The 22974-nt window shown below is 49.0% G+C and overlaps 1 protein-coding gene across 1 annotated transcript in view; it reads left to right on the top strand.

Moving 5' to 3' along the window:
- The window catches only part of VPS26C (VPS26 endosomal protein sorting factor C), a 31928-nt gene extending 12423 nt beyond the window's left edge, over positions 1-19505 (top strand). Inside the window, exons 2-8 of the mRNA XM_068979650.1 lie at positions 5871-6014; positions 7129-7278; positions 13067-13147; positions 15208-15282; positions 16635-16785; positions 16982-17134; positions 19173-19505. Of these exons, the coding sequence (XP_068835751.1) occupies positions 5871-6014; positions 7129-7278; positions 13067-13147; positions 15208-15282; positions 16635-16785; positions 16982-17134; positions 19173-19255 (837 nt within the window). The 3' untranslated portion in view covers positions 19256-19505. The remainder of the gene's footprint in view (positions 1-5870; positions 6015-7128; positions 7279-13066; positions 13148-15207; positions 15283-16634; positions 16786-16981; positions 17135-19172) is intronic.
- Positions 19506-22974: the final 3469 nt, after the last annotated feature.

Here is a 22974-nt window from a genome sequence, read left to right as displayed (position 1 = left end):
ACACTTTTCTGGGAGGTTGCGCAGTTTATTTTGTATTATATGATGATGTGTATTAGTTTTGGCTGTCCTGGGCCTGCCTTGCCGCTCGGGCTGCCCTCTAGCTGCGGTGCCTGGGCTTCTCATTGCAGTGGCTTCTCCGGTGGGGCGTGGCCTCTAGGGCGCTCCGGGTTTAGTGGTTGCAGCGTGTGAACTCAGTCCTATCAGCTCCTGGGCTCCAGAGCGCGTGCTCAATAGTTGTGGTGTTTGGGCTTCGTTCTTTTGCAATGTGTGGGATCTTCCCAGCCCAGGGATCGAACCCGTGTCTCCTGCATTGGCTGGCGGTTTCTTTCTTTGCCACTGAGCCACCAGGAAAGCCGAAGGTGGTTTGTTTTTTTATTTCTTGAAATATTAGAGAAATTAGATTTTTGCCTATTAAGTTGCATTATTTCCCTAGCTTGTATAAGCAATATTGCTTGTAATCACTTCTGTGTAATAAACTATTTTTGGTTTGGCAGTCATATTTGTTATTCAGAGTTTTGAATCATTCTTAGAAAGGCGTGTCCCACTTTGATGTGATAAAAGTCGTTCTCTGGTTTCTTCTAAAGTTTTGGTTATTCAGGCATTTGTATTTAGAACTTCTTGCATACAGAGGTCTTCAGTATGAGTTCAGCTTAACTTTTTTTTTTTTTGCCAGCTTTCTGGCCCCTTTTTACCCCAGATCTCTGGCTAGTTTTCCAGTATTATTTAGTGAATAAATCCCTCTGGATTTAAAGTGCTTCCTTTATCATCTATTAAATTCCTCTTTAATCTGGGTCTATTTCTGGGGTTTCCCTCTTGTCCCATTGATCTTTCAGCCCACATACACCCTGCCCCACACTTTGTAAGTTATTTTGGTGTTACAGTATCTCATAGGGCTAGTCTCCCTCTTTCCTCCTCATTTTAGAACCTGTTTATTATTCCAGATGATTTAAAAATCAGCTTTCTAATCTATCTTACCCTTCCATACCATGCCCTTCTAAAAAAAGGAAAAAAAAATTCTGATTTTGTTTCCTTTGAATTATGTTACCTTTATAGATTCAAAGTAGACACATTAAGAGTCATAAAACTTCAAAAACAGTGTATGGCTTTCCATGTATTTCTTTTGTGCTCTTCAACTATGTTTGAAGTTTTCATCTTAGCAGGGTTTTATTCATTTCCTGTTAAATTGATTTATGTATTTTAACTTTTGTTGCCTTTAAAAAAATAATTTTATTTCTGTATTTATTTTGGCCACACTGGGTCTTTGTTGCTTCCAGCTTCTCTTTAGTTGCAGTGAGCAGGGGCTACTCTATAGTTGCAGTGTGAGGGCTTGTCATTGGGGTGATGTCCCCTGTTCCAGAGTATAGGCTCTAGGCCAGTGGGCTTGAGTAATTGTGGCTCGAGGACACAGTAGTTGCAGCTCCCAGGCTCTAGAGCACAGGTTTTATAGTTGTGGCACCCAGGTTTGGCTGCTCTGCCTCATATGGGATCTTCCTGGACCAGGAATTGAACCCATGAACTGTGGTACTGGAGGAGACTCTTGAGAGTCCCTTGAACTGCAAGGAGATCCAACTAGTCTATCCTAAACGAGATCAATCCTAGGTGTTCATTGGAAGGACTGATGGTGAAGCTGAAACTCCAATACTTTGGCCATTTGATGCAAAGAACTGACTCATTGGAGAAGACCCTGATGCTGGGAAAGATTGAGGGCAGGGGGAAAAGGGGACGACAGAGGATGAGATGGTTGGATGGCATCACCGACTCAATGGACATGGGTTTGGGTAAATTCCGGGAGTTGGTGATGGACAGGGAAGCCTGGCGTGCTGCAGTTCATGGGGTCGCCAAGAGTCAGACACGATTGACTGACCTGAACTGAACTGATTGGCAGGCAGATTCTTTACCACTGAGCCACCAGGAAAGCCTTTTTTTTTTTTCTTTGAAAAAAAATATTTTTTTCCAACATGTTTTCTCATTGATTGTTGTGTACGTGTTGCCTTCTTGATTTTTGTATATTAATTTTCTACCCCACTATCTTCCTTCCTAAAATTCTCTTCATGTTGATCAGTTCAATTCAGTCGCTCATTCGTGTCCGTTTCTTTGCGACCCCGTGGACTGCACCACTCCAGGCCTCCCTGTCCATCACCAACTCCCGGAGTGTACTCAAACTCATGTCCATTGAGTCGGTGATGCCATCCAACCATCTCATCCTCGGTCGTCCCCTTCTCCTGCCTTCAATCTTACTCAGCATCAGGGTTTTTTCCATTGAGTCAGTTCTTCGCATCAGGTGGCCAAAGTATTAGAGTTTCAGCTTCAGCATCAGTCCTTCCAATGAATATTCAGGACTGATTTCGTTAGGAAATCAGAACTAGTTGGATCTCCTTGCACTCCAAGGGACTCTCAAGAGTCTTCTCCAACACCACAGTTCAAAAGGATCAAGTCTTCAGCACTCAGCTTTCTTTATAGTCCAACTCTTACATCCATACATGACTACTGGAGAAACGATAGCTTTGACTAGACAGACCTTTGTTGGAAAAGTAATGTCTCTGCTTTTTAATATGCTGCCTAGGTTGGTCATAACTTTTCTTCCAAGGAGGAAGCGTCTTTTAATTTCATGGCTGGAGTCACCATCTGCAGTGACTTTGGAGCCCAAAAAAATAAAGTCTGTCACTGTTTCCATTGTTTCCCCATCCATTTGCCATGAAATGACGGGACCGAATGCCATGATCTTCGTTTTCTGATTGTTGAGCTTTACGCCAACTTTCTCACTCTTCTCTTTCACTTTCATCAAGAGGCTCTTTTAGTCCTTCTTTGCTTTCTGCCATAAGGGTGGTGTCATCTGCATATCTCAGGTTATTGATATTTCTCCCGGCAATCTTGATTCCATTTGTGCTTCTTCCAGCCCAGCGTTTCTCATGATGTACTCTGCATAGAAGTTAAATAAGCAGAGTGACAATATACAGCTTTGACGTACTCCTTTCCCAATTTGGAACCAGTCTGTTGTTCCATGTCCAGTTCAAACTGTTGCTTCTTAACCTGCATACAGATTTCTCAGGAGGCAGGTCAGGTGTGTATGGATTTTGTCTTACTTTAGTGTTGTTGTATTTGCTTAACTTTTTTAAACAGAAACTCTTCTTCTGTGTTTTGGAGTAGTTTAATATTGTTTTTTTCTGTACTTAAACATTTGGGAATGATCTGTGAAGCTCTCTAGGCCTGGTGCTTTGTGGGTGTGGGGGACCCGTGTGTCACTTTTTCTAATTTTTCTAACTTGTTTGCTTAGCTTTCCCATCTCCTTTGGAGTTAGTTTGGATAAATTATATTTTCCTAGAAAAATAAATCACTTTATTGACTTTTCAAATTTACTTATATGCAGTTGAACAATGTGTTCTTTTATTATTATTTTAATTACTACTGTGTCTTTGATATTTGTTATTTCTTGATTAGTTATTTGCTTTGCTATTTTTTCCCCTGAAGAAAGACCTATAAGACCTATTGGCCTCATTTGCAGGCTCATTTGTTCAGTTTTTGTGACTGTACCATGGGCTTCCCTGGTGACTCAGACAGTAAAGAATCCACCTGCAGTGCAGGAGACCCGGGTTGAGTCCCTGGGTCAGGAAGATCCCCTAGAGAAGGGCATGGCTACCCACCCCAGGATTCTGGCCTGGAGAATCCCTTGGACGGAGGGATCTGGCGGGCTACGGTCTATGGGGTCGCAAAGAGTCGGACACGACTAAGCAACTGACACACACACATTTTCTTAATTTATATTCTCTCCACTGTCATTTCTTAGTTGAAATTAAGAATGACAAGAGAGTGATAACATTTTTAGTCTGTTTATTTCCCAGGTACTTCACCGCTTTTTCCTTCTTCTGCCATAGGGATTAAGGAAGGAAACCGTTCTATTGATATTGTGCTTATACTGTGGCATTCAGTAGTCAGCTCAGATTCTGTTCCCATGAGATTAGCTGAAAATGTAACAATTAAATAGAAGCGGAACCAAGTGCTAATGTGTTGTTTAATTGATAAAGTTTGTGAAATTGTTTTGTCCAATTTCAATTCTGGGACACTATATTTTTAAGTATATTTAAAAAAATATACTAGTGGATTTAAATGATGAAAAATTGGGTTTTTATTTCATTCTATCGTACAAAAGTTAATAGAACTAATTTTAATTAAAAATTTAAAAGTTAAATTAGTATTTCAGAAGTTTTCATGCAAATTTGCTTATGAGCTTCTTAACGTTAAGAACAAAATGTGTTCTACATCTTGAATTCTGCTTAAAATGGAGCTGATACTGTTTGTTTTAATTTAGACTTCAGGGTGGGGAGCAATAAACAAAACCAAAATACTTAGAATATTTAAGAGACATAGAGGGCTTCCCTGTGGCTCATCTGGTAAAGAATCCGCCTGCAATGCGGGACACCTAGGTTCAATCCCTGGGTTGGGAAGATCCCCTGGAGAAGGGAACAGCTACTCATTCAAGTATTCTGGCCTGGAGAATTCCATGGACAGTATAGCCCATGAGGTTGCAAAGAGTTAGACATGACTGAGCAACTTTCAGCTCACTTCACTTCAAGACACATAGAATATCCCCCGCTCCCCTAATTGCACAGAATGTGAAAATCAGTGAATGTTTTTTCACCCAATGACTATAGGAAATAAAAGGTAAACAGATTTAAATGCCAGTAGAACAGATTTTTTATAATACTTAGATCTGTGGGATCATTTTTAATTTTTGCGTTTTTTTTTTCCTTTTCTGCCATCATATCACCATGTGACAGCTATCACGCACTGAATCTGAAGGTCATTTCAGAAAGGTGTTGTTTTGTATTTGCTGTGGATGCTCTTCGGTTCAGTTCAGTTCGGTCGCTCAGTCGTGTCCGACTTGGCGACCCCATGGACTGCAGCACGCCAGGCTGATGGGCAGGGAGTCCATCACCAACTCCCGGAGTCTACCCAAACTCATGTCCATCGAGTTGGTGATGCCATCCTATCATCTCATCCTCTGTCGTCCCCTTCTCCTGCCTTCAATCTTTCCCAGCATCGGGGTCTTTTCCAATGAGTTAACTCTTCACATCAGGTGGCCAAAGTATTGGAGCTTCAGCTTCAGTCCTTCTGATGAATATCCAGGACTGATCTCCTTTAGGATGGACTGGTTGGATCTCCTTGCAGTCCAAGGGACTCTCTAGAGTCTTCTCCAGCACCCCATTGCTCCCTGCTGCACACAAACCCCCATCGCAGGTGGAAACTGTCACAGCCGCGGTGACAGGCAGGAGTGAGGTTAATGTCTGTGTTCTCTGACTTCAGTGTCTTCGGAGAAGTGAATGGTGGTCTGGTGCGGAGTCCTCGTGCTGGACCGTGCACCAGCTTGTGAAGCAGGATGGTGGGGCGGGGGCGGGGACGGAGGGTGCTGAAGGGTGGCCGGCAGGCTCGCTGGGCAGAGGACATGCCGCTGAGCCGCTCATGCCTTTGCCAGTGTGTCGTCATCTTAGCGTCACTGAGAAAGAAGGTAAAGAAGAGGGTCTTCCCTGTGTCATCCTTCTGAGGGGGTCGTCATACACGCTCCTGTGCCTGGCGGCTCTGAATCTGCCATCCCCCCAGGCCCTGCTCTTTGCCCTTTTGAAACCGGACCTGTGTTGGGATTCTCCAGTGGGAACCTGTGTCCAGCAGGTGGTGGGGGGATGAGATTGCACCCCCTTGGACCCTCCCCAGGGCCAGGCCTTCCCCACCATGCCATCCGGGCATCTCTGTGACAAGTGCCCACTGAGCGTCTTCATCTTGGACCATGTTGATGGTTCCAGAGGCCAACTTTGCTAGTGAACCAGGTGGATGAAAGAACCGTGCTAACGTGTCGGGTGGCTGTCTCCCCTCCCCAGGAAATGCTCTCCGGGGTTGTGGTCATATCTGGGAAGGACTCGGTCCAGCACCAGGGCCTCTCCCTGACGGTGGAAGGAACCGTGAACCTGCAGCTCAGTGCCAAGAGCGTGGGAGTGTTCGAAGCCTTCTATAATTCCGTTAAGGTAAGAATGCCTGACTTGCGCGTCTTTAGTTCCTTTTCCAAATGTTGGGGGTTGGTGTCCACGTGCTGTCTTAGCTTCATTGTTGTTATTTGCCAGGAATGGTGGCAGGCATGCTTTGACGACTCAGTAATCAAACTGAAAAAACACATGCAGATATTTTGATTCTGAATATATGCTGTTATCAAAAGTCTGCTTGTGTTTATTCTCATCAGACAGGGTTAGGGGGACTTGAGGGGGATACCTTCAGCCCCTACAGAGCCCAGAGCCCTCTGGGAAGTTGTGCCTGGGCCTTCTCACCTCTCACCTTCCTAAAGCAAAACTGTTACTATAACTCTTATTTTAGTCCAGCTGCGTCCAGGTAAAACGCTGGTGAAACCCTTCTTTCCTGTCGCTTTGGTTCTGTGTTCTAGGATGTAAACTTTCTGCTGTATGTAGAGTTTCCTTTTCCTGAAGGGCAGATTTAACTCTTTTAAGTTCTGAGGAGGAAGAGTTAAGGGGAAAGAAGGGTTCACAAAGAGCATGCAGATTTCAGGGCCTGTCCACACGTCCCCACGGCTTTCTTTTCTTTTCCTCCGTCAGCACTTGAGGGACTCACTTCCAGAGTTGTGGGTTTTCTCTGTGTGGTTGTAAACCGAGGCTCGGAGTACCTTCCCTGAGGAAGGTGTACCGCCTGCCGTTGAGGCACGTGTGAGGACAGTCTGGCTCCCAGGGCCCAGACTGCCCGGGTGCCTGGAGCGGGGGCCGGGAGCCAGGGGGTTGGGGTGGGGAGGAGGGGGTCTGCCCCTCCTCAGGTTCCTTGCAAGTCTGCTTCACGCTGAAGGTGGGGGTACACGTCAGAAGGGTTGTTAGGGGACGGTCAATGAGATACTTGGGGATAAGAGCAAGAAATGTATTGGTGCATTTCCTACTTATACCCAACACCACAGCGTCCAGTCCTAGAAATGAACCCAACTTGGGCACTGCCAGGCTGCCCTGAGCAGCAGGATGGTAGCAGCTGGCGGGGGGGGGGGAGGGGGGATGGGGTGGGGCGGGATCTCCCAGGAGATGATTCACTAGCCACAGTCACGTGACAAGGAGCGCGGGCTGATGGACCAACTTGCGCGTGTCCTTGCAGCCCATCCAGGTCATCAACAGTACCATCGAAATGGTGAAGCCAGGAAAATTTCCCGGCGGCAAAACAGAAATTCCTTTCGAGTTTCCACTGCACGTGAAGAGTAACAAAGTTCTGTACGAGACGTACCACGGCGTGTTCGTCAGCATCCAGGTGCGTGCCCTGACTTGTCTTGTGCACAACAGCTTGCTCTTTGTGTCATTGAAAGTTTGTAAATAAATGGGCCCAAGAACTTAACGCTGTAGGCATTGCTAAGCCCCTCCTGTGTTCTGTACTGATTTCTCATCTTGCCCTGCAGAACATAGTGTGTGTATGTACATACGACCGTTGTCCTTGATGGAGACCCTGGAGAGCCCACAGCGTAGCTTCTCCTGAGGAGTCCCACCGTTTCTCTGGGGCCCTGTGCAGGCCACGCCGACGCTGTCGGAGGTGCTTTATTGTTGGAAATAGATAGGCCCTCACGCCTCTCTGGTGCTGCACCGACTTGTCTGTTTCGAACGTATAAATATCTCTTTGTTTCATACCCAAAGGCTACCGCTCTGACATAGGCCTGTATTCTTTATTGAAGAGCCCGTGTAAATGAGTGGGGGGGAGGTGGATTTATGACTTCCTGTCCACCTCTGCCGGTTCAGGATGTCTGTCACAGTCCCCATTGTTGTCTCAGGCGCAGTTTGGAGTCATGACTCAGAGCGAGAGAAAAAGAGCCTTTCCTTTATTCAGTGGAAAGAATGGTACGTTTGTGATACCAGCCTTGCAGCCGGTCCCTCGCCGGATGAGACAAAAGCATTTTGTCTCACGTGTGTGCAAGAGGGCTGGCAGTTAGGAAATTTTTTTGATTTATTAAGTTTTAGCTGAAATTTGGTCCTGGTAGAGATGATTCCCCTGCTTTAAAATGCAGTGCTTTAAAAATAAAAATCCTCCGAACACTCGTGAGAGTTTAACCCATGGTTTGTCTGCATGTGGGTTTTATGAATGGTTTGAAAGATTGGTCAAAAAGAAACACATGTAGTGTGATGTAATCTGTTGCAGTAAATATCTTTCTGTACAAAAACTTTTCTAGTCGTTTCTTGTCAGTGCACCTGTTTCAGCAGTAAATACACTGAGGGCTTCGGGCTGCTCATAAGAAGGGACAGTAAAGTGCCTGGACTCAAAAGGAGCCACTTGCGTAGACACACCGCTGGTGTAGAGACCCAAGTCCTCTACCTGCTTTCAAGATGCAGAATATTTTTACCATGAAAGAAAGTGAATGAAAACTGCATTTTTTTGGGGGGAGGGGGAAGACTGAAAATCTCTCAGTTCAGTTCAGTTCAGTTCAGTCGCTCAGTCATGTCTGACTCTTTGCAACCCCATGAACCACAGCATACCAGGCCTCCCTGTCCATCACCAACTCCCGGAGTCCACCCAAACCCATGACCATTGTGTCAGTGATGCCGTCCAGCCATCTCATCCTCTGTTGTCCCCTTCTCCTCCTTCCCCCATCCCTCCCAGCATCAGGGTCTTTTCCAGTGAGTCAGCTCTTCACATCAGGTGGTCAAAGTATTGGAGTTTCAGCTTCATCAGGCCTTCTAGTGAACCCCCAGGACTGATCTCCTTTAGGATGGACTGGTTGGGTCTCCTTGCAGAAAATCTCTCAAACATCACATTTTCAAAATTATTTTTTTTTCTGTTGTCAGAATCACCATCAACCTGGTTTACCCACACAGCTCTTCTTTGATGTTGTCTGTTTACTAATAGAAGCATACATTCATTAGAAACAATAGAATAACATCCAATTTTCTGTGGTCATACTTCTTACTTGTCACTTTCTTTTCCTGTGTTTAGCATTCTTGTTAAAAGATTCATGTGTTTAGCGTTCTTGTTAAAAGATTCACTTGTTTAACATAAAGATGGAAGTCTCACCGTTTTCCACATAGTGCCTGGAAGGGCATCAGATGAAAATACAAAAACTTGGGGTCCTGTGCAGCTGTGTGTGAGCTGGAAACCAGTTCAAATGCAGAAGGAGAGTTAGCATGTGGTTAATTCTTTAGTAAATAATCACCCTGACCTCGGTTTATTTTGGTCATTAGATTTTACCACTTTGAGGGTCAACCTCAGAATGTTGTAACGTGGAATTCTGCACCTCCCCAAATATCTCATAAATTTCTGAAACCATAGAGATGTCCTCTCAACCTCATATTTATAAGAGCTGGTCACTCTTTTGCTTATCACCTAGATTCAACATTTGTTAGAATTTTGCCACCTTTGTTTCATCTGTATTCTGAATCATTTCAAAGTTAGTTACATAATCTTGACACTTCATCTTAAAATCACCAGAAGACAGGGACGTTCTTTCTACATAACGCCAGTTAACGTTTTCACATCTCTCAGTAGGAACAGAAATTCTCCAGTGTCATCTAATTCCCAGTTCTTAACTCAGATTCGTCATTGCTTCTTTTGAGAAGCGTGCATCTTGGGAGACACCAGGATTGCGACTTCCTGATCTCATTCTCATTCATCCGTGCACTCATTCAGTCTCTGGACATGCCTTCTTCCAGCCTCTTGGTTGGACAGTGGGCAGGTGCCACCCGGAGGGGCAGCGACCACCGTGGCCCCACAGGGCGTGGCCTTCTCAGTGCCAGGACTCATCACACTTTCCGTGAAGATTCCCGGGTGTGTCACTTGGGAGAGAAGGTGTTCTTGTTGAGCCTTAACAACAGTCTTTCTCAAATCATACCGGTGCAGAGACACTTTTCATTTATTGTTTGACTTGCGTTGTGGTACCGTAATGTGGGGCTTCCCTGGTGGCTCAGAGGTTAAAGCGTCTGCCTGCAATGTGGGAGACCTGGGTTCAATCCCTGGGTCGGGAAGATCCCCTGGAGAAGGAAATGGCAAGCCACTCGGTATTCTTGCCTGGAGAATCCCATGGACGGAGGAGCCTGGTGGGTTGCAGTCCATGGGGTCGCAAAGAGTCGGACACGACTGAGCGACTTCACTTCACTGTAATGTAAAAATAGTAAAAAGCCTGACAACATAAAGGATTTAAAATGCAGCCAGTGGTAGGTTGCCAGCTCGCAGGGCCTGGCTTGCTCGCAGGGCCTGGCTTGCTCGTCACTTCTTAGGCGGAGGGCTCCATCATATTTGCTCTGATTCTCCTCAGCCACATTTGGATCCATCTCTCATCCTCATTTGTAGATGGAGCATAGAGGAAGCTGTCAGTCTTGCCAGTCGTCTTCTGTACAACCACTTTTTCCTTGGAAAGTTGTTTAAATCACAGGGTAGTTTTATTTTTGTTCTACTCTTGTGGCCCTACTAGTGGGGTTTTATACTGTTAACACAAAGTACAGTGGTACCCACACTTCTGCTGAAATGGTTTATTCAGCAGTAAATTATCGAGATGCCTGTCCTCCTTGTTCATGGTGAAAATATCCCTTCTAGGAGTCTGCTTTAAATCTGCTGGCCTGTGTCTTCTTTCCTCATTCCCGTCCATGGTGTGTTTACTGTCAGTCAGAAGAGATCGCATCTTGGGGCTTGCCTGGCAGTGCAGTGGTTAAGGCTGCACACTTCCAGTACAGGGGGCTTGGGTTCCTCCCTGGTCAGGGAATGAAGGTCCCACATGGCTCACAGCATGGCCAAAGAAGAAATCAACTCTTACACCTCCTCTGGAGCCCTGCTCATGTCTGACCCTCCTTAACCTCCTGTAGGTCTTGCCATGTAGATCACTCATTAATAATTGGGAAAGATCCAGACGGAGTGAAAAGATCCAGGGCTTTGCAGCAGACAGACTCAGGCTTGAGTTACCGTGTTGCATAAAGATTTGGAGTGTGGGTGTCTGCCGCAGGCAGGTGTAAACTCAGATTCCATCTCTGTGAACCAGATGGCCTTCATGACCTCTCCTCCTGGAGATTGATGAGGTCTCTTTGTGAAGTACTTACTCAGCCTAGTTCCCAGCACCCAGAACATGCCGAGTAAATAATCGCTGAATGATTAAATAAATGAATTCATGGTGACTATCTGTATATTATGTCAACCGTCCTTACCTTTGTATTGTCAGAATTAATCAAGAAAGTGCCATAAAAGAATTTAGTGAAAATCGTTCAGTCATGTCTGACTCTTCATGAGCCCATGGACTGTAGCCCTGCCAGGCTCCTCTGTCTATGGGATTCTCCATGCAAGAATACTGGAGTGGGTAGCCATTCCCTTCTCCAAGGGATCTTCCTAACTCAGGGATCGAACCCAGGTTTCCGTGCAATTCCTAAAACACATTGGTGTTTTCCTGTTTGCTCCATCTTTCTGCCCTCTCCCACTCATCACCAGCTGCCTTATATTACCAATTACTGCTTTCACACTTAAAAAAAACCTTTAGTGACCCAGTTGGTACCCATTATTCACACTCTTTCATTTACAAATTATAGAAATCTAGCTCAAACTGGCTTAGCCAAAAAAGGGACATTGGATCCTGGAACTCACGATTCCAGGGGACTGTCTAGGCTGGGAGAAGGGACACCGGTCAGCCCCCAGCTCGGCGTTCTTGGTGGCAGAGAACATTCTCCTGGCTTGGCCACTCCCGCAGAAAGGATTCTTCCCCTGGTCTAGCAGCAGTCCTGGCTCTGGTCACTTCCAAACCAGGGTGGGCTGGGGGAAGCCAGTCCTCCCAAACCCCTGAGGCTGAAAATGAGGAAGGGTCGTTCCCATTGGGAAAAGAATCAGGGAGACCAGGCAGGCCCCAACAAAATACTGCCCATAGCGTGTGGGCTGTACAGGAAGGACGATTACACAGATACACGCGTGTGTGTGTCACATATGCAAACGGAACAGACGCATATGTAGTGCAGTCCTTGCTGAGCTAGTCCGGCTGGGGAGGCCAGACCGAAATCTCGGTAGAGAATGTATGTGTGTTTTTGCCCCTGGGAAATCCACGGACAGAGGAGCCTGGTGGGCTACAGTCCTTGGGATGGCAAAAGAGTGGGACACGACTTAGCAACTAACAGGAGCAACATGTGTGTGTGTGTGTGTGTGATTGTGACTATACACACACACATATAAAGGCCCTTGTAGACAACGGTGTTCTTTTCTATTTCTTTTCTAATGTTTCATCTCCCAGGAGAACCTTAATACATAGTAAGTACCTTAAGTACATAGTTCTTCTTTAACCTGGACAGGTCAGTCATAATAGTCATAACTTCTTGACTCACGACACATATGGTTCCAGTTCTACAAATTATTTGTAATATTTTTCCCCAGATGACTAAAACACTAGCTTGCTTTATTAAACGTATGCGATTTTTGTTTGTTTTTTTAAGACAGTAATGTGCCATAGAGTTTTGTTAGCAGTCTCTCGCTGCCATGGACAAGATGGGAAGGGACAGGCTCGAGTCAGGCCGAGTTTCCAGCCTGGTGCCCAGCTCTGTGGCGGGCTCCCCCTCGCAGGGCACAGGGCCTGTCTTGCCGAAGGTACGGGGTGTCTGCCTCATTGGCTGTGAGTCTCAATGCCCCAGGGTTTGCAGCTCTGCTGCCGTGATTTCTCATCCTTTCTACAAAGTCGCTGCTGTTTCACCCAGAGCCGTGACGTGCCAGCCCTGACTTGTCATCTCACCAGGTCCTCACTAAAGTCGCATCGGTGTCCCCATCTTCCAGAGCAGGAAGCTGAAGCTCAGAGAGGCCGTGTTCCCTGTCCAGGCTCACACAGGGAGGCTGATGCCCAGCTCTGCCTCACGGGTCTTTCCCCGTGTGACAGGTGGGGCTCCGGGAGACTCTGCACCCGTTCCAGGGGTCCAGTTATAGGATGGCCCTGGGCACGGGCTGAGGTGTCTATTACAGAAATACTTTTCATTTTGAGCGTTAACTCCCCCGGGTCTGTAGACTGATTTTGTATGGCGCGTTAATGGGACGGAACCTTGTCTGTGTATGATTCTGTGATGAGAGCAGACCCTCTCAAGAATGCCTTCTCTGCCTTTCTCTGCAGTACACCCTGCGCTGTGACATGCGGCGGTCCCTGCTGGCCAAGGACTTGACCAAGACCTGCGAGTTCATCGTCCACTCCACTGTAAGCCGCCCTCGGGGGCCCTGGGCTCGGTAGCAGGGCTCTCCCGCGGGGCCTGGGGCTGCACCCGCTTAGCAGCAGTGAGTTAGCTGCTTGTGCTCCGTGGCTGCTGCACAGGGCCTCGGGACTCCTGGGTCAGAGACGGGGGAGCATGATTCTCCCGGCCTGGCCAGCAGCAGGGTAGCAGCGTGCATGCCATCCCCTGGGCCAGACCCGCCAGGTGATGCCCCTAGCCCACGGGGTGCTGCGCCTGAGGGGTCTGTGCCTCACCTGAGGAGCCCCAGGCCAGGTGCGCAAGCCCGCCCTCAGTCCTGGAGGGAGGCATCATCTCGTCCTTCGAAGCTGCTTCCGCTAACAGCTGGCAGAAACGTGCCCGGCTGCGGGGTAGGAAGGCCAGGGCCCTGCGTTCTTGGCCCATGAGGCAGGAACACGCTGGGGTACTGGGGAGGGGCCAGGGAGAGCCTTTTCAGACACCTTCTGCCGGGACTCTATAGTGACAGAGTGTCCTTAAGCGGTCCTTTCACGTGCCAACTGGGGGGGCTAGGTCCCCTCCCCCCGGGGGACATGTCGGGGCTGGCACTCGTGCCCACGGCCCTGGCGTCCCTGGGTCTCAGTTCTCCGGGCCTTTGGGGCAGGGCCTCTTGACCCTGTCATGAAATGTCCACGGATGCCTTAGTGGTGACCGAGGGCAGATGTAGGAACCCTTGTGCATAAGATCGGTGAAATCACTGATGCCCTTGCATCAGTTTTGTGACTTTTTTAGGATTTTCAATTGTGTGTAGTTTCCCTCTCTAAATTTTCAGTAGATGTTTCTTTCAGTGCTACGGTTTTTTAAAAAAATATGAAAATATTTCTCATTTTTGGAAGTCACTTCATTTAGAAACAGATGTTTTCCTTCTGTCCAATCAAGGGTTTTCAAATGGAAGCTAAAAAAATTTTCTTCTTCATGTAGATTACTCCCTTAAAAAAACCACATGCCATTTCATGTCTTAAATAAAAAGAGCCTCCACCTTTGTGAAGAATAAGCCCAAATTCAGCCCCCTGCCCAGGGCTGGGCGCCCAGTGACCACACAGGCTGGTGGCGGTGGCAGAGCCACCTGGGGCTTCCTCCTTGCTCCTGGGGGTCACCCACAGTTAGCCCCGAGGATCACGGTCTCTGTGAATAATTTCACTAGAAGCCAAACTACGCCATCACCCACAGTTGACAAGTTAAATATTCCTTTATGTGCTGTGAGGAAAAATATATTCACGAAAGAATATGTTCATGAAGCTATTAATAAAAAGAGTAGCTTCAAGAACACTATTTCCAAGAGTAAGCTTTTGGTGAGTAAAGTGGGCAAGCTGGTCAGGGGCCTTTCTCCTCCACGGCTCCCCCGACATCGGGGCCTCAGTGGCCTTTGGGCCCCAACCTGAGTAAAAGGCACTGGGCAGGCCCCAGGAAGCCTGGCTGCGTTGATGGATTCTGTGCCTATGTGATGGAGGTGGTCATTGTTAACAAATTTCCGTAACGCTGATAATTCATCTGTTGCCTTACAGTGTGATTCTTCCTGGTAGAAGGTTAGTTGTACAGCTGAGTGGCTAACAGCTCCAGCTGTGGAACCAGGGTGCCTGGGTTTGACTGTCTGTTCTGCTCTGGACTTGAGTGACCAGGTGAGCCGTCTGTGCCTCACTGACCTCACCTGCGCAGTGGGTCCAGGGCTACAACGGCACTGCACGGGCCCGTCACAGAGACACTTCAGTGTACAATCTTATTCTCAGAGACGGCTTCAAATAAACGTCTCCCAGCAATACCGCCCTGCTTTTAAATTCTGGACCTGCGAGGGACCTTAGAGACAAAGAAGCCGGGCCCCCCATTTTCCAGATGCGGAAACTTGAGTCAGAGGGATGAAGACATTGGACAGACACAGCCTTGTTTCCTGGCAGAACTGTGTTTTAGAACCCAGGCACCCTGCCTCTTAGCACCAAGGTCTCCCGTTCCTGTGCTGCCTTGCATTTCCGGAAACGAGGAAAAACAAGTTGGAGCTGTGGGACTCTCCTGATTTCGGTTCTTCCCCCTGTTTTAGCCTCAGAAGGGGAAATGGACTCCGAGCCCCGTGGACTTCACGATCACACCTGACACCTTACAGAACGTCAAAGAGGTAACGTGCTCTGTACACACGGCACCAGGGCGACTTTCCTTCCTTCCATCCTTCTCGTTCCCTTGGCTGTGCTGGGACTTCATTGCCCCGTGCAGGCATTCTCTAGTTGCGTCCCCCCACCCCCCACCATTGCAGCGCCCAGACTTCTCGCTGCAGTGGCTTCTTGCGGCGCGCAGCCTGTGCAGGCTTCATAGTTGCAGCATGCAGGCTCTGTAGTTGTCAGGTACTGACTGGGTTTCAAAGACTCAGTAGGAAAAAAGAATTTAAAGCATCATGTATGATTGTAATATCCTGATTATATGTGGAAGAGACAGTATTTTCAATATACTGAAGAATTTCGCCTGTTTCCTCTTTTTTTAAAGTGGCTAGGAGAAAATTTTAAATTACACATTCGCTTCTTCACATTTGTGGCTCACCTCATGTTTCTGTTGGACAGTGTGTTCTAAACTCTGAGTTGACTTCAGTAACTGGGACCTCGCCGTAGGAAGGCGTGCTAGGCAGTGTCTCTAGCTCCTCAGACCTGTTCTTCCCACCACACCATCACTTACCCACGGCCATATTCCTCTGTCCAAAGAGAAAAGGTCCATAGGCGTGTAGTCCAGCATGGAAGAAAGGTTGTTCTCTTCAGAAATAAAGTTAATCTCTCCTTGGCTTTTCAAAATTGCGTAATTGGGAACATTTTTAAATTGATTATCTTTTTTTTTTTTCCTTGGTGACAGGTTGTCCTTAAACACTCTTGTCAACTTCCTCAAACGTTTTTTAAAACGTTACTTATTTATGGCTGTGCTGGGTCTTCACTGCTTTGCGAGGGCTTTCTCAAGCTACAGCAAGTAGGGGCCGCTCTTGCAGTGTGCAGTCTCCTCCGTGCAGCGGTTTCTCTTGTTGCCGAGTGCAGGCTCTAGGGCGCGGGCCCAGTAGTCCTGGCACCCTGGCTTAGTTGCTCCATGACATGTGGAATCCTCCTGGACGAGGGATCGAAGCCGTGTCCCCTGTGTTAACAGGCGGATTCTTACCCACTGACCACCGGGGAAGGTCCCTCGGACATTCTTATGTCATGGCGCTTGGTCAGACGGAGTTGTGCAGACCTAAGGCAGGCAGGCAGGCTGCTTTGGCGAGAGAGCTGGTCTTTGTCAGGCGCCTTAGGTCTGTAGATAAGTCGTTGAATCATTCCGTCTGTTACTCAGACTGTTGTAAGTGCTGCTGTCCGTTTTTGTCAGTTTTGTCAGCCAGGCTCCCAGTGAGTTTTGTGTAAATTTCCAGACTGTGTTCAGTTCTTCTTTGTAGCAGAGTGGCTCAAGCCTTTTCCCCCGGCACCTCCCATTCCTGACGTGTCTGGTTTTGTCTCGTTTCAGAGGGCCTTGCTCCCCAAATTTCTCATCAGAGGACATCTCAACTCGACCAACTGTGTGATCACACAGCCACTGACGGGAGAGCTGGTGGTAGAGAGCTCGGAGGCCGCCATCAAAAGCATCGAGCTGCAGCTGGTGCGCGTGGAGACGTGCGGTAAGGCCCCCCGACCCTCTGCTGCCACTGGCCCACAGCCACGAGCTCGCCTCTCATCTCCAGGGTCCTGCAGAGCCAGCGGGACAGCAGGGGACTCTCCTGTTGATGCACCTTCTCTCAGAGTCACTGGCTGCTGCCTCAGCCTGAATGGACGTGCGCTGTGTCCTGACCCCACGATGCCCTCTCCCTGCTCCAGGCTGTGCAGAAGGCTACGCCCGTGATGCCACAGAGATTCAGAACATTCAGATCGCCGACGGGGACGTGTGTCGGGGGCTCTCCATCCCCATCTACATGGTCTTCCCTCGGCTGTTCACCTGCCCAACGCTGGAGACCACCAACTTCAAAGTGGGTACGTGCGCGCCCTTGGGGTGCCCCTGGGAGGGGATGGATCTGCTGGTCTGCTGATCTCGGGTGCAGCGTGGAGCACCCAGTCCTTTGGTTGCTGCACAAAATTGTGTGCAGAGCAGCTGGGTGGCGCCCAGGGTTGAACTTGCTTCATCCCCTGAGAGACAGCGTGGGCTGCTCATGTGATGACGTGCTCTCTGAAGGACACTAACTTGGACAGGGACCAGCCAGCCAAGCTCGTGGGGAGGTCGGATCGGCCCTCTGATGGGCTGGTATTTGATGGGGACACAAGACCTATGACAGCCCAGTGAACAGTCATCTTCCCAAGGGCTGTGGCTCTGGCAGCTGAGGGGAAGTCGATGGTTTTCAGTGTTCACACGACACATACTTGGACCACAAGATCTGAGTCGCGTTAAGACGCACTTTTCAGTCCTGCTTTTTCTCCCTTCACCTTGTATTGTGGTTGAATCTGCAGATAGAGAACCGCAGTTGTGGTGGAAGTGCCAAATAAGGGGCAGCCTGTAAATTCCGTGTGGATGTGTGACTGGGTGGGAGCCTCCCTGACCTTGGTTGTTCAAGGGTCAGCTGCACCTTTGATTTTTAAGTTAAGGAGGAGGAGCTTATCTGTCAATTTTTCAACTTGGTTTTGCTATGTAAACTTTAAGAAAGGTCCAAAAATTATTCTTTTCTGCTACACTGCATTAGGCACCTGTACTATCTGTACCTTATTTGTCAGACTTTACAAAGCATCCATGTAGCATTTAATGTAGCGCCCATGATTCCTCCATAGAAATAATGCCCTCAGCCCATCAGCCAAGACATTGGTGGTGCTTTTGTCCTTGTGGCTCATGTTTTGTTTGCTTGGGGGCTTGTGCAGTGGCCACCCCTTCAGCTGAGGGGCCGCCGCGGGAAGGAGGTGGCCTGTGGTCATTGAGCGCTGCAGCCTTTCGTTTCCCTGGGGTCACCGTCTCATGGCCGGGAGGTCAGGCTCCGTTCTCAAGGGGGAATAGGGTAAGCCCCGTGTCCTGAGTTAGGCACACATCTGGGTGTGCTCCTCCACCCCGACGGTGCCCACCTTGGGGGACTGCCTGGGCATGGCCAGGCCTACAGCTGTCCGCAGCTGAGCCTGTGGCCCTCCGCCCTGGGAGGAAGCCAGCACCAGTCCTGCCATGGGCCTTCTGTGCCTGCCGGGCCTCCTCTCTGTCCCCGCCAGGGAGGACAGCAAGGTCGCAGGAAGACTAGGGCAGGATGGGGCTGGGTGTTGCGGCCTGTGACAGTGATCAGAAAGAGGAAGGGAACATGGCAGCTGCTGCGGTACACACTTCTGTGCTGGCCAGTGCCAGGCCAAGGCGACAGCCACACGCGGGGACTCCGGCCACAGGGGACCCTGGAGGAGCCAGCCACCAGCCCCTTCCCTGCACACTGGGGAGGGACGCGGGCTTGTCTCTCTTCGGGGGCTCCCTCCTCAGACACCGCCTTTCCTGTCATCATGTGCTGACCCTTAGCACCTAGAGAGTGGGGAGAAAGAGTCCTCTGTGTGCTGAAGGTAGCAGAGGAATGTTTGAACAGGTGTCATGGACAAATAAACCAGGCTGCAAAGGGACGGCCGGGAGACAGCTTGCCTTCTTTTCTGAGTGCTGTTTCTCGCCTGGTCTGGGGTGCTCCCGGTGGGCTGCGGGCCAGCGTGGGGTCCGCTAGTCCACCCAGGATGGTAGGACAGGTTAAAAAGAAAGCCAAAGCGCACCGATGAGCGTATGGGATTCTAGGAGATTCTGTGCAGTAGAGACAAGAGGACGAGAGTATTTGAAAATGCGGGACCTTAACAGAGTGTCCCAGGGTGAGAAGACCAACATACTCAGGCAGTCCCGCCCGGGTAGCCACCTACACCGATTTCTCCTGGAAGCTTGGGAGGGTGCGCGTGCAGAGCCGCAAGGCAGGGGCTGCTGCCTCTCTGTCCAGAGTTCGGCGGAGCCCGAGCGGGGCTGGCGTTCGCGCCTCCGGGTCGGTGAGCGTTGAGCCTGTCTGTCCTTTCTCTCCCCCAGAGTTTGAGGTGAACATCGTGGTGCTGCTTCACCCCGACCACCTCATCACCGAGAACTTCCCGCTGAAGCTCTGCAGGATGTAGCCAGGAGCAAGGGAGTGCACTGCGAGGGCGGCCCTTGGAAATGCAGTCATTCCCCCGCCACCCACCCCAGGAGCTGAAGCTGGCAGCACGGACCCGCTCTCTCGGTGGTTCTGTATCAGAAAAAAGAGTCTGACCCTCCTTCCGCATTTCTTCGAGGCCCCTCTCATCAGAGCTTCCCTTGGAAATGTGTCAGGATTTCTTAACGGTCTTGGCCAGATGGCTTCCCAGAGACCAGGTGGTCTTCTGCCTCCTGACCAGACCTGCTGTTCACGTTCAGAAAATAGTTAACAGGCTGAACTTTGCTGGAGAGCGAGGTCAGGGAGGAGGAAACTTCCTGACCGGGAGTGGTGGTGGCCGGGACTCCGCCCCGCCCCGCCCCGTCTCGCCCCGCCCCGCCCCGTCTCGCCCCGCCCCGCCCCGTCTCGCCCCGCCCCGTCTCGCCCCCAGGCGGTCGCTCAAGCGGGCGGCTCAGGACGTTGGCCACGCCCACCGAGGATGGCGCAGGGCCGGTCACCCGAAGTGGGTAATGGGTTTCCCTCCCTTTTCTCCTGCCATTTTTTCACGATAACATCAAACCTTTTAGGGAACCTGGGGAAGATGAGCCTTGCCTTCAGGGGAGCGAGGGTCTGGTGACCACGGCTGGCGCTGGAGTATTTCTCTCAGGGCCTGCTGTGACGTGCCTGCCGCCATTTTCCCAGAGTCCGTTCCAGTGCGCGGTTCTGTGAGGGGGTCAAGCCGCAGGTCCGCACCGCCTTGGGCTGGGTGCTGAGGGGCAGGACCCCCGGCGTGAAGACACCCCTCCGTGCTGGGTGGGGCCCGGACTCCCAAGAGCTTGCCGTCCTGCCTGGAGGACCTGTGGTGCGGGTGGGGTCCGGAGTTGGCCGGAAGCCATTTTCTCCCCCGCCTCCCGTGGGAATTTTCTCAGTGTGAGGTGGGCCTGTGATGACACATTTCTTGCTTCAAATCCTACCACTGTTTCCGTGGGTCCGGTGAGTTCACCTCGGAAGTGCACACTGCCTGGCCTTCCGCGGCAGCCCCCCGCCTGGCAGGCTCCGGCCGAGGGGGCCGAGGGGGCCCCAGTGGTCCTTCCATTGTCCCAGGCCAGCTCTGGTGACGCCGATGCTGAGGGCAGACAGACTCAACTCAGGCTCTGCTCCACCCTCGGGCTTCACCAGCGCGACGGAGTCATGTAAAAAGGTGTTCCCAGAAAATACAATAGCTTATACATCTCCTTTTATGCGTAACCGACCTCAGCAGCGATCTGACGCTGCGTTTAAGCTAGACCAGCAGAAAACAAGGAGTCCGCGCTTCTGGGAAGTGTCGCATGTAGAGATTGTTTCTGATGGGGGAAGAAGCTAAATGAGAATTTGGAGCAAAGGTTGGGGACCTGTATTCCTATGTAATGTCTTAAGTAAACCGATGTTACAGACGTAAAAGTGATGTTACGATTATTCTCTCTCAGGGAATAATCACCTGAAGAGCTGCCAGCAGCCTGGCCTCTTTTAGCATTTTGTTCAACCTCGAGGGACACCTCCACCATCGATTGTTCAGGAAAACTCGGATGTTTGGGTGCCTTGGGCAGTGGTCGCACTACTGACCTGGCTGGAGTGGGGGTGTCCTGTGATCAGGCTTTTCCATTAGAACAGGAGGAAGGGGAGGTGAAGGAAAGAGGCCGTGAACCGTGAATCTTAAACAGCGCGCTTTTCTTGGAAAAGGCCAATTAGGCTGGAGGACCTTCTGGCTCTTGGTGCTCCCGCAGAAATGGGAGCCTGGCTCCAGTTCTCAGCCATGTCGTGCTTTCCACAGGAAAGGTGGAGCGGTTAATCAGAAATAAAACGTTTAAAAAAAAAAAACGTTTCCTGTGGTTCCTTCTGAATGGCTTTAATTGTAGAAGATCTTTTTGGGTAGGTTCTGGTCTTTTTCTTCAATGGTTATTCTGTAAACAGTTGTAATTTTGGTGCGCTCAGGAGAGGCGGCGAGCTAGAGGTCTTCCTGCCCTTTCATCTCCGCTCCTCTCCCTAGTACTGTGTTACTGTTCATTGTCAAATAATACTCCATTTTGTAGATACACCACACTTATTCACTCATCAGTTAACACATTTGAGGTGTTTTCACTTTTTCATTATTAAAAATTCAGCTGTGAACGTTCATATACAAGCTTTGGTATGAGCATACATTTTTATTTCCCTTAGATATATATCTAGAAGTTCAGGATCATATGATGGCTCTGTGTTTAATCTTTTGGGGAGCCACAAAAACGTTTTCCAAGCATCTGCACCATCTTACATACTCATCAGTGATGTGCAAGGTTCCAACTTCACATCCTCGTCACCACCTGTAATTGTCCACCTTTTTTATCAGTCATCCTGGGTGTGAAGTGGTATCTTGTAACTCTGATTTGCATTTTCCTAATAACTGATGATGTTGAACATCTCCTGTGTTCATTGCTGTGTTGTGCTTAGTCGTTCAGTCATTTCCAACTCTTTGTGACCCCATGGACTGTAGCCTGCCAGGCTCCTCTGTTCATGGGATTCTCCAGGCAAGTATTTTGGAGTGGGTTGCCATGCCTTCCTCCAGGGGATCTTCCCAACACAGGGATTGAGCCCAGGTCTCTCCCACATTGCAGGTGGATTCTTTACCGCCTGAGCCACCAAGAAAGCCACCTCATCTTGGAGAAATATCTATGCTGATCTTGTTTTTTTAAATATTTATTTATTTGGCTTCATCAGGTCTTAGTTGTGGTACACAGGATCTTTGTTGCTGCACACAGGCTTCTCTAGTGTGGCACAAGGACTCCCAGAGTGCACAGCCTCAGTAGATGCAGTTCTCGGGCTTAGTTATCCTGAGACATGGGATCTTAGTTCCTCAACCAGGGAATACTTGCCATAAAGAAGGATGAAATACTGCCATTTGTAGCCACATGAATGGACATGGAGAATATTATGCTTAGTCAAATAAGGTAGAGAAATATAAATACCTTATGATATCACTTATATGTGAAATCTAAAAAATAATACAAGTGAATGTATGTACAAAACGGGAACAGAATTCCTTGGCAGTCCAGTGGTTAGGACTCCACACTCATTGCAGGGTACCTGGGTTCAATCCTGGTTGGGGGACTAAGATCCCACAGCCTGCAGGCTGCACAGCCTGGCCAAATGAAACAGACACACAAATATAGAAAATAAACTTGTGGTTACCAAATGGGAGGGGGGAAAGGGGAGCGACAAACGAGAGGTATGGGATTAACATGCTACTGTATGTAAACTCGATAAGCTACAAGGATATACCATATAGCATAGGGAATTACATACATTTTATTGTCATAACCTATGAAAAATGATCTGCAAAAATACTGAATTGTGGGAATTCCCTGGTGGTCCAGTGGTTTGGACTTGGTCCTTTCACTGCCAGGCCCCAGTTGGATCCCTGGTTGGGGAACTAAGATCCCACAAGCTCTGCAGCTCAGACAAAAATAATAATAATCACTATGCTATACCCTTTAAACTAACACATTATTGTAAACCAACTCTATTTCAAAAAAATATTTTGGGAGTTAGAATTCCAGGTTTAGAATTCCAAGTGATTAGAATTTCAGGCTTTCACTACAGTTGCCCAGGTTCAATCTCTGGTTGGAGATCCGAGATCCTGAAAGCTACATGATTTGGCCAAAAAAATTTTATGTATTCTAATGCAGCACTGATGAGACTGTAAGTTGG

Source organism: Capricornis sumatraensis, chromosome 1 (genome assembly GCF_032405125.1).
Source record: "Capricornis sumatraensis isolate serow.1 chromosome 1, serow.2, whole genome shotgun sequence".
NCBI classification, from domain to species: domain Eukaryota; kingdom Metazoa; phylum Chordata; class Mammalia; order Artiodactyla; family Bovidae; genus Capricornis; species Capricornis sumatraensis.
This window is presented reverse-complemented; position numbering and strand designations above follow the sequence as displayed.